Below are 11,591 nucleotides of genomic sequence, written 5' to 3' on the forward strand. Positions count from 1 at the left end.
CCAATTTAAAATGATTTTGTAAACATGAAATATGGTATATTACAATTGATTTTAAAAATCTTAATTGAAATATTTGTGACTATACACGGTATTAAAGTGTATTAACCCTATATATTATATTTTGATGCATATATATATATATATATATAGATATAGATATATGTATATGAACAATGCATATAAAATTCATGTAGTGTTGGTATATAGTAATAATTTATCCATTTTTTATATATTTATTTATTATATATTTCATTGTAATATATAGGAATAATATTTATTTCACTGAACCAAAGGCGATGGCTCTATGTTGGTAGATGGAAAAGTTATTAAATGCTAACATAGAATTGTCTATTCTCTACGTCAGCTTTTACATCTATATATATACATATGCATATTGGCCTATTCACCAACAATAAATAATAGTAAAAAATAAAAAATAAAAAAATAAAAATAATAGTAATAATAATAATAACTTATAAAATGCATGTTCCATGAGTCGTCATTATCTATATATGCACCAAGGAGGTTGTTTACGTATTGCCAAATAAAATAAAATGTGGAATTAAACATGATTTATATCCAAGTGGAAGGAATGTGGATATATATATATATACACACAAATTTCGATCGGTTCATTGGATATATTGTACAACTTGACACGTGTATACATCCATATACATAGAGTAATGATTTTTTTCGGTTACTTATTTTACTTTGGTTATATTTTATTTTTATCAGTGGTTACATACAAGCATAATTAGTAAATTATATATGACAATATTAATTTAATTTTTTTTAATATTAGAAACGTAATAAAGAAAAGTAAATTTTTTAATAGAAACTAATTAAATTCTCACATACTATTTAAATAATATTAATTTTTTAAAAAAATTTATGCATTTTATTTTTTACTCTTATTTAATTTTGTACCTTATTGATATCTGGCATTGTAAAATAGTTATATAGCCTACTAAATTACCATATATATATATAAGCTCCTATCTTTATATGATATTTTGAACGGTAATAATTGTGGGTGAAAACCAGTGATAAAGATAGACCGGCAACAATTAATACTGAAACTTATGATATATCAATTGATCATGATATTGTTATGACTTTTCCTACAACCGAACTATGGAAAAAGCAACACGACGACACAAGTACTGAAAGGATTTTTTTTTTTTCCTTTTTTTTCTTTTCATTAATTAAGTGAAATGAACGTATATTTTGCATCTTCTGTATTCTAAGCTACATATCCCATGTTATTATATATGCTTTTGTACTTATTAGTTATATGTTAGACACGTATATATATTACCGAATAATTAACTGGCATTTTTTTTTTTTAAATTCAATTTTATTTTTTCGTGGGGTACCGATTAGGTCCTTATAAAGGTGGAAAAACAAAAAGAGAAACATAAATTTGCAAGCAAAGGTAGCTCTTTGGGGGTGCAGGCTTTTCTTGGTTGGATAATTTTGGTCATTTTCGAAAACTCCACGCATTTATTAAGTGATTGCATATTCTACTTTGTCCTTTTGTGTTGTTGTTGTTTTTTTTTTTTTTTTTTTTTTCTCCATCATTTTTGCAGGGGGAGTGTTTGGTAAGGCTAAGGCTATCGCCAGCCAGCTGATTCTGATCTCTCTCTCTCTTTCTCTCTCTCTCTCTCTCTCTCTCTCTCTGTATCTTTTCCATTCATATATTAAAATGTTTCTTTAAAAAATAAAAAATAAAAAAGAAAAGAAAAATCAGCCTCTATCTAACTAAAGTTATAGGCGGTGAACAGGGCATTCAAGGACGAATTCAAATCTTCCTTGAACTCTACAATTGGATCCATATGCTCTCTCTCTCTCTCTCCCAAGAACAAACTCTAATATTTTTCAAATCCTTCCAAAAACTAATGCATCCGTTTCTTGGAATTAATTCAGTTTTTTCAAACTAGTACATTATATTCTTTGTACCATTAATATTTTGGATAAAATCCTATAACAAATTAACAAACATACATAAATGTAATTCTTCCTACTTGCTTCATTAATATATACATATATACATATATATATATATATATATATAAATATAAGAGTAAATGCAGTTAAAACAAATGTATATACCATAAACAGATCAAAATTAGAGATCAAAGTCAGTAGTTACTTTGTCCAATTTGGACAGAAAAATTGAAGTTTTCTAAATAGAAAGTTTGAAGTGAAACCGTAGAAAACTTTGAAGTGAAACCGTTGAGTGTTGTTTGTAAAAATTAAAAAAAATAAAATAAAAAAAATTGAGTAGGACCCAAGAGGGGCACATGGCCCCAACATGTCTTGGGTGTATTAGGACAGGATTAGGGAAGGGTGGCTTTGCGTGGGTACCCCATTGTTGGGTCAACTAGAGCATATTTCCCCACCTAAACCCACACAAACAAACCCTAAAATAGACAGCCTTGTTCCCATGTGCACAAATTTAAGAGCAACATTCCAAAACAGCACCCCCCTTTGTGCCCCCTTCCCTATCTCTCTCTCTTTTTTCTCTTTTCTCTTTTCTATTCCCTCACCTCCCAAATCATCCTTTTGGGAACATAGAAAAAGAGGCTAGCTACTTCCACAAATTCTATCTATACCCTTTTCTATATATTCTCAATATATTGTATATTTTGATGTTTATTTAGTTTTTCATATTAGGATATTATGAATTTGACTTTCTTGACCTCTATAAAAAAAATTACAAAAAAGAAAAAAGAAAAAAAAACTGTATCTTGTAGAATTTTTTTTTTTTTTTTTTTGGGAATAGTATCTTCTAGCTAGTTTTGAAAAGAAAAATAGCACGCAAAAATGTAAGTGAAAGTAAGTAAGAGGGATTTGTCAATCAAGACTAGATTTTGAAAGAAAAAGCTGGTCAATATTGATTTTCTTTGATTATACCATGACTATACATCAAAATCAATGAGAAATTTTAGTTTTATTCAAAGAACTAATGGGTTATTATATTATTGAATGAAGTCATTGGAATTGACCCCAATAATTTCCTTGTCATACATTTATTTGTAGATGGTATAGTGTAACATGTGGGGTTTATAGTTTTAGATTAATCATTCTCAAAGGAAACCATACAACTATAAATGTAATGAACAACAACTAAACTATTACATCATGTCCATGGTTCCTCGACAGAGATTTAAATGAATTGAATTTTACATTTTTGAAATTATATGGTAAGCTAATCTTAATAGGTTACTATACAATTTTTAAATGAGGACAATAGCATTACTATTAGTTCATGTGTATTTTTATTTATGTTGCCTTCGTAATTAACTTAATTTATGTCAGTTAGCTATAGTTTGTACAAATTAGATAAAAAAAATTAATGATAAAAACATTGAGAGAAAGCGATATTAATATATACAAAATCAGTTACAACACTTAATTCAATTATAAGTCAACTCTGGTAAAAATATTTATTAGTACCTGTTGCTGATAACTGAGATTAAGGTGGAACAACTTCTACATATCGGTTAGAACATGCCAGTATCCTTTAAATAATTAAATTAATCAGAACTTTGTACTTCTAAACTCAATAAAATAAAAGTAATTATTAGGTTTGATATATATATATATATATGATATTATATTTCGGTGTTAATCAATTGTGGAATTAATAGATTAATTATGTTCTCTAATTACCATTGAAGTGAATCATGAAGGTAATATAGATTATAAATTTGAAATATTTGTACAGGGGAACAAAAAATATATAAAAACAAGAGGTATGGGGAATATTTTTCTTTTATTTTGAGAACTTGGGGAGGGGGAACATTTTATTTGGGATAATTTGTAACTAAATAAGATTAAATTTATACAGTATTGTTTTCCCAAATGGGACAACTCAGCAGAATAATATTTATTGCTCATATTATAATTTTGAGTTTAAATTCCATACTTTCAGAAAATAACAATAACAATAATAATAGAAAATAATTATACATTGTGTGATCGTAAGTAGACAATAAAATGTTCTTTGATTTTTCATTATTCAAAATACAATTATTTAACTAAAAGAATCCTAAAGTGGAATGCATAGAAAATTCTTTTGTTAGAATTTGGTATCAAGTAGATATTTCTCTTAAAAAAATGTAAACAAATTGCACCTCATGCTGCTGGGTTGTCATCCAATCATTTCTTAAATATGAAAAAAATAAAAAATCAAGTTTCAAAAATCTCCTCACACTTGGACTATTGAATTATACACATGAAACTTCTTCCATGAAAAAAAAAAAAAAAAAGTTGCAAATTGAAAGCTAAAAGAGAAAGTCATGTACTGAAGAAAACAGAACCACCAGTGCTTTATTGGAAAAGCAATTAGTTGATTAATAGCTGAATTAGAATATAAAAAAAACAAAATTAATCGAACATGGAACATTCTTATATTAAGAATGTCCCTTCACTGTATGTCATATTGTTTAACCAAATGAAAAAAGTTTGGTTCTTCGAAAAAAATTCTACAATATTTTTAAATTTTTAGCATATTGAGAAAGGGAAAAAAAAATTGATTTTTTGAAAATCAAGACCACATATACAGAGATGGGGATATAATAATACTAATAGAAAAAGACAAGGGGCAACATCGTCTTCCAAGGATTAAAAAGACTGAAAAATCCTCCAAACCCCCACACACTCTTACTCGTTGACCCTTGGAATTCCAATGGCGGCCCCTACGCCGTTGGCCTTGCTTCTTAGCCTCTCTCTCTCCCCCCCCCAAAAAAAAAAAAAAACCATCTCTCTCTCTCTCTCTCTCTCTGTCTTCGTAGTATTAAAAAGCCAAAGACACTAACAAGTAAACCAACATAAGCAAAGCAGATAAGAAGTAGGAAGCAAAAACAAAAAGAAAGGCTGCTCTGCTCTTCACTCAGAAAGAGAGAGAGAGAGAGAGAGTGTGTTTGGTTGTAGGTGATCAATATCAAAACATGGAACAGGAATTGTTATCCTGGGCCAAGCTAGTTCTGATCAGTTTGATTGTGTTTGCTTTGGCAGTGAAGGTCTTTGTGCTCCTGTGGTGGAGACCTAGAAAAATTGAAGGCCATTTCTCAAAACAAGGGATTAGAGGTCCACCTTACCATTTCTTCATTGGAAATGTCAAAGAAGTTGTGGGAATGATGCTCAAAGCCTCCTCTCAACCTATGCCTTTCTCTCACAATATACTCCCAAGAGTTCTCTCTTTCTACCATCACTGGAAGAAAATCTATGGTACTCCTTTTTTTTTTTTTTTTTTTGTTTTGTTTTTTCTTCTTTTTTCCCTTCCCTTTCCTTTTCTTTTCTCAATAAAATTTTAACAAGTGGGTTTCTTGAATTCTTGATCTTTTAATTAACTTCTTGTTGATTTTGTATTTTTACTTTTTTATTTTTATTTTTTGGTTTTTGGTAAGAGATATTCTTTATAATCATTAAAGTTTCTGTATGCTTCTACTATGATTGTTTGTTCCTTTACCTTGGTTTATGATCAAGTTTTGGCTTTTTGAAAGGCTCATTTTTGAGTTTTTGGGGTACTTTCTTTTTAAGACTTTTTCAGGCTTTTATTTCTGAGCTTGGATGCCTGATGTTGAAGTTCAGATTTTGGACTGTTTCACCACCTTGTTTTATTTATTTATTATTATTTTTTTGTCTATTACGTTTTTTTTTCCTTCCACTCTTTCTCTCTTAATTCCCATTTCATTTTCTTCTGTTTTTCTCTCCGTCATCCTCCACTGCCTAGGAAAATAAAAAATTAAAGATGTTTTTGAAATTCAACTAAATCAACTAAAAGATTAACATTTCGCTAAATGATTATTTTTCTATCATGGTATTTAACTTGTAAAATGCTATTTTCAAATTTTCAAATTTGATTTAAATCAAATTTTGTGAACGACAAATAAAGCTCTCAAACTGAAAATTTTAACATTTTAAGAAAAAAATGTTAATGATCTTCAAACTCTCCTGGGAAAATGAAGCTTACATCTACTTTTTGCAATGTTCAATGCCCTCTCTTTCCTTTGTTTCATTGGGGGCTTAAATATATTCATAAACTAGAAGTTTTTTAGTTTGGAAATATTATTAGTTTGAGTTGTCTTCTTCCTACTTCCTTTTGTTTCTCTCTCTCTCTCTCTCTCTCTTCTCTCTCTGTTTGTAGGGTCTACACTATCCATGCTTCTGAATTAATGGCTGCCATATTTTTCCTGCTCATTCCTCTTTTGCAAACTTGATACTTTCTACTTGAGGTTGTGTATGAGTTCTCACTTGGTGTAAAAAGCTTCTTTTCTCTTTTATGTCTATTTTAGAATTTCACACACATTTTATCCTCCTTAATCGCTCCCATTATTAAAGTCGCTGATCATCTCCAGATTACAACTTTTCCCTTAATCTCCTCACTTACCTTTTCAGCTTTTCCTTTCCATTTTCTTAAACTCCATTAATAATATATATGCGCAGGTGCACCATTCCTTGTGTGGTTCGGACCCACCGTTCGTCTCGCCGTCGCCGATCCCGACCTCATTCGAGAAGTTTTCAGTTCCAAGTCCGAACTCTACGAAAAGAATGATGCCCATCCACTGGTTAAACAGCTTGAAGGTGATGGACTTTTAAGCCTCAAAGGTGAAAAATGGGCTCACCATAGGAAAATCATCGCCCCTACCTTTCACATGGAGAATCTCAAAGTAAGTCACTCAAATAAAATATATATTTGTAACGTACATACATTGATAATTTTATAAGCTAAATAAATTAAGTATGATTTTATGGTGTTAATTAATTATTATTATTATTATTATTTTTTGGGTTTCAGTTATTGATACCGGTGATGGGAAGCACTGTGGTGGAAATGGTGGAGAAGTGGTCGGCATTAATGTCGGAATCTGGCGAGGTAGAAATTGAAGTCTCAGACTGGTTTCAAACCCTAACAGAAGATGTGATTACTCGAGCAGCATTCGGTAGCAGCTATGAAGATGGCAAAGCCATTTTCAAGCTCCAAACTCAACAAATGGTTCTCGCCGCCGATGCATTCCAGAAGGTTTTCATCCCTGGTTACAGGTACTATATAAACATATAATTTTATTCTATCAATCCAGATTTTACTTGACGTCACCGTCCTATTACCAGAATGTGACTCTTCATCCTATTATCGCTAATAAAACACTGCCGTTAGTGTCCTGTATATTATCAGTACTAGGACACTGACGATGGCAGTATAATCAGGGCGATAATTCTATGTGTTGTTGATTACCATCTTTTAATTGTGCTTTTTTTCATAAATATTTATTTATTTAATTTTTTTTGGGCTTTTAAGATTTCTACCAACGAAGAGAAACTTAAATTCATGGAAATTCGACAAGGAAATAAAGAAATCTTTGATAAAGCTGATAGACAAGAGGAAAGAGAATTCTACTTCTACTTCATCATCATCGTCTTCTTCAGGAAACAACAACAACAAAATGGAAGAGAAAAGTCCGAAAGATTTGCTGGGGTTGATGATTCAGGCATCGGAAACCAACAACAATATCACAGTGAAGGACATAGTGGAAGAGTGCAAGAGCTTTTTCTTTGCAGGCAAACAGACCACATCCAACCTGCTGACGTGGACTACGGTTCTATTGGCGATGCACCCTCATTGGCAGGTACAGGCACGTGACGAGGTGCTGAGGGTTTGTGGAGCACGTGACATACCCACCAAGGATGATGTTGTAAAGCTTAAGACGGTAAAAAAAAAAAAAAAAAAAAAAAGGCTAAACCCTCTCCCTCACTCTCTTCCCTCATATATGTTATATCCATCTAATCTCAATCATATGCCCACCACCATCACAACCTCCCCCCATGTTACGACAAATTTTATGTTTTGTCTCTTACCACTCTCTCCCTGTTTGTTTCCTGAGAAAAACTAAACTGCCACCTTTTGCTTTATGTTTGCTTGTTCCTCTTGGAAAATAAAATAAATAAATAAAAGTTTTGAAAAACCTACCACTCCAATTGGACACTTTTGTCATTTTCCAATTGAAGGGCAATTTGGTCAAATTATTATTACTGTTATTATTATTATTTTTTTCTCTTAAAATAAGGTTTTGATCTGATGGTGCAGCTGTCCATGATTCTCAATGAATCACTGCGGTTATACCCGCCCACGATTGCCACAATCAGAAGGGCGAAAACCGATGTGGAACTAGGGAACTACAAGATCCCACGCGGGACCGAGCTTTTAATTCCAATCCTAGCCGTTCATCATGATCAAGCCACATGGGGAAACGATGCGAATGAATTCAACCCGGCCCGATTCTCTGAAGGTGTGGCCCGAGCCGCAAAACACCCGGTTTCTTTCATTCCGTTTGGGCTTGGAGTCCGAACCTGCATTGGGCAGAACCTGGCTGTATTGCAAGCCAAGTTGGCTCTTGCAATCATACTTCAGCGGTTCTCGTTCAGGTTGGCCCCCACCTATCAACATGCCCCAACGGTCCTGATGCTACTTTACCCTCAATACGGAGCACCTATCATTTTCCAACGCAGTGATGACCCTGATGAACATTATCAAGGGTCGTGATGATCTATCACTATCCTTTTAAGGGTGTACGACTGGTTTTTGTTGTGCGAGTGAGCATAGTATTTTGCCATATATATATATATATAAAAAATATATATATATATATATATATATTATATGAGGTGACCAAAATACCCCCTTTGAATGGCTTTGTTTGGACCAAGGAAAAAAAAAAAATGGATTGCATATTTGCATTCCATTGTCTGAGCTTTGGCATTACTGACCCACCCCATGCCTGTGGTTTTTTACCAGAAGATATTAACTCATGGTTTTTATTTTTTTATTTTTTTTTAATTTGTTTAACTTTTTTTTTGTTTTTATTTTTTTTTTTGGCGGGTGGGGGGGTAAGGGGGGTCGGGGGTGTTGGGGGAAGAGTTTGGCCTGGGCATGTAAGCTTTGTTTGGTGATTTTTAAATGTAGGGGTAGGATTTTAGAAAATGGCTAACAACTAGGTAGCTTTCTCTCTCTGTCTGTCTCACGGTGTATGTAATATGTACATTCTGATTATCAATCCCTTCCTTCCTTCTTTCCCACCTACACAGTTTTGTAATCCCCATTATGCATTAATGAATTCCCTTTTAATTGCTTGTTTATCACTGGACAACTCATGTTCTCTTTATTCGATATATAAAATTCAATGAATTTTTTAATTGATATTTAAAAACCAAACTCCAATTGTTTCCTTTTCTGTTACTTTCCTTCGTTTTTCTTTCTCTTCATCAATGTTGAAATGGAAATGTCATCAATTATGGTAAAAAATTGAAACATTATTCTTGATATATACCCTTTGCAATGACAGTTGATAATAATTTTGAATTCGAAATTTTCATCCCAAATCAAATATATATATATATATATATGTAAATTTGTTATCTTTTTTTTTCTTAAAAAAAATATATATATATATATATCTTATGATAGTATCATAATCATCAAGCGAAGCCATATGCCGTGCAGATTAACAGTATAAGATTATTTAAAACATAATGAAATTTGTCAAAACTTGAATATAACTTTAAATCTATAGGTGTGAACTTGAATCGGTTTTCTTCTGTTAAACTACCATTCTCGGTGGTATATACTTGTTATCACTGATTTAACAAACAAGAAGGAATGATAATTTATATAAAATATATATATATATATCATGTTGTATTGTATTTTCAATCATTTTATTTTTGTTATAGAATTTCATGTCACATAAAAACTACATCCTCATAAATTTCATTACATTGTTGACAAGTAATGTTTTGAGGGTAATTATGCTTTTAATATTTTAATTTATAAAATTTTATGGATATAGACCTTCAAAATTTATAAGAGATTGGTCTAATTTGGCCAAGTATATTGGTAATTTTTCTATCCAATAAGTTGCAGCATGAGCTGTTAGAAAAGACATTAAAGTGTTGATCAGTGAACAAGACAACTACATTGATGAAATTGTTATTAAATTGTTTGGTTGAATTAGAGAATGGACCAATCTATAACAAATTTAAAATTTATAAAGTTTAAATTGCTATTTTTAAAATTTAATGATCTAGATAGGTAAATTCTAAAAATTAAAAATGTCAAAATATAATTAACTCGAAGTTTTATTTTTGCAATTTAAAAAATTTTGTGAAATTTATGCTATTTATTTCTTGACTCAAAAGAAGATATATGATATCTTCAAATTTTTCTAGTTTAAAATCTCTACTAATTAAAGAGTCATATTGTGGTATATACCATTTTATGTTTTGATTAGTTGGCAGTGGCATCAAATAGGCTGTAGCTAGCATTTATGTTTTAGGGCCTGGACATTGAATCCGAGACTTTGACTTATCATTTTTAATGAAGTATTAGTGGTGTCACTTCCTACATGGAAAGTAATAGGAACCCAACAATTAGATGCAAAATTAATTAATTCCTACCAATGCAAAGTTTCTTGCACACATTAAATTATAGGAACCCAACAATTAGATGCAAAATTAATTAATTCCTACCAATGCAAAGTTTCTTGCACACATTAAATTAAACGTTGATTGATTTCATATATATATATATATATATAGGTGGCTCCAGATGGTTACCAGTTATGATTGAGAAACCCGATGAAAGTTTCTTCATGTTATTGTAACTTGTAATTTTGTAGATATATATTATATGTATATGTGCCAATTAGAGCAACAATCTGAGCACCCTTGTATTATTACTGGCCAATGGGACCAGATTTCTTAGCGAAAAATTAGCATAAAATTCTTTATTAAACCATCGCTGTTCCGTACGTTTATGTCAGGCTGGCCAAATACATATATGTAATAGCTTTACAATGACATGTGATTGACGTGGAAAAAATAGGATAAGACGATCCAAATTAAGAAATTAAAATTCTATTGGGGATCCATCAGAAACAAACTGATTAATTGAAACGCATTTAAGAAACATAAATATTTGAAGAATTTCAATATATCTGATCATGTTCTTAGTATTGGAAGAAATCCCAATGACTTTTCAAAACTATAATAGTATTTCAGCAGCTAGCTAGCGAAACTCCTATATGTTATGTAAATAAAATTGGATGTTTAATTTCCAAATGAGAGAGGTGCTCCTTTAATTATCATGAGCATGGAGCACCCCCAATACTGGATGATATATATATATATTATATAGTTTATTATAATATATAATAATGTAAAACAGTTTGGTGGTGTTACTAGAAACAAAATTAAAAAGCAAAGGACAATGCAGCAGCCCAAGGCATGAAAGGGGTTTGTTCTAAAAAGCAAAGGTGATTGTAATCCAGCATGCAAATGCACATTTTTTATGCAATTTTCTGCTTTATGGGGTTTAGGGATTTTGAGTTGTATAGTTTAAGTAAGGAGTAAGATTTGAGAGAAACATGCAACTTTTTCTTTTTTGTATTACTTTTTGGGATCTTCTTCTCATGCTCTTGGACGGGGAGGAGGAAGCTCTCTCCAATTTTGGGGTTATTTTTTTGATGGTCCCCATGAAGCATGTGGTTTGGATTTTGGAAATATATATACATATATATTATATATAT

The 11,591-nt window shown here is 31.2% G+C and overlaps 1 protein-coding gene across 1 annotated transcript; it reads left to right on the forward strand.

Annotated features, from left to right (window-relative positions):
* Positions 1-4,738: 4,738 nt before the first annotated feature.
* On the forward strand, positions 4,739-9,215 carry LOC107432377 (cytochrome P450 734A1). Its single transcript, XM_016043501.4, has 5 exons — positions 4,739-5,238; positions 6,457-6,680; positions 6,809-7,053; positions 7,310-7,718; positions 8,096-9,215. The coding sequence occupies exons 1-5, from the start codon at positions 4,959-4,961 to the stop codon at positions 8,549-8,551; spliced, it is 1,614 nt and encodes a 537-aa protein (XP_015898987.3). The 5' UTR covers positions 4,739-4,958; the 3' UTR covers positions 8,552-9,215.
* The last annotated feature ends 2,376 nt before the right edge of the window (positions 9,216-11,591 follow it).

This window comes from Ziziphus jujuba, chromosome 11 (assembly GCF_031755915.1).
Source record: "Ziziphus jujuba cultivar Dongzao chromosome 11, ASM3175591v1".
NCBI lineage: Eukaryota > Viridiplantae > Streptophyta > Magnoliopsida > Rosales > Rhamnaceae > Ziziphus > Ziziphus jujuba.

Coding starts and splice junctions, on each gene's coding strand:
- LOC107432377 (XM_016043501.4), top strand. CDS start 4,959: ATGGAACAGGAATTGTTATCCTGGGCCAAGCTAGTTCTGATCAGTTTG. Junction 5,239..6,456: donor TCACTGGAAGAAAATCTATG/GTACTCCTTTTT, acceptor ATATATGCGCAG/GTGCACCATTCCTTGTGTGG. Junction 7,719..8,095: donor ATGTTGTAAAGCTTAAGACG/GTAAAAAAAAAA, acceptor CTGATGGTGCAG/CTGTCCATGATTCTCAATGA.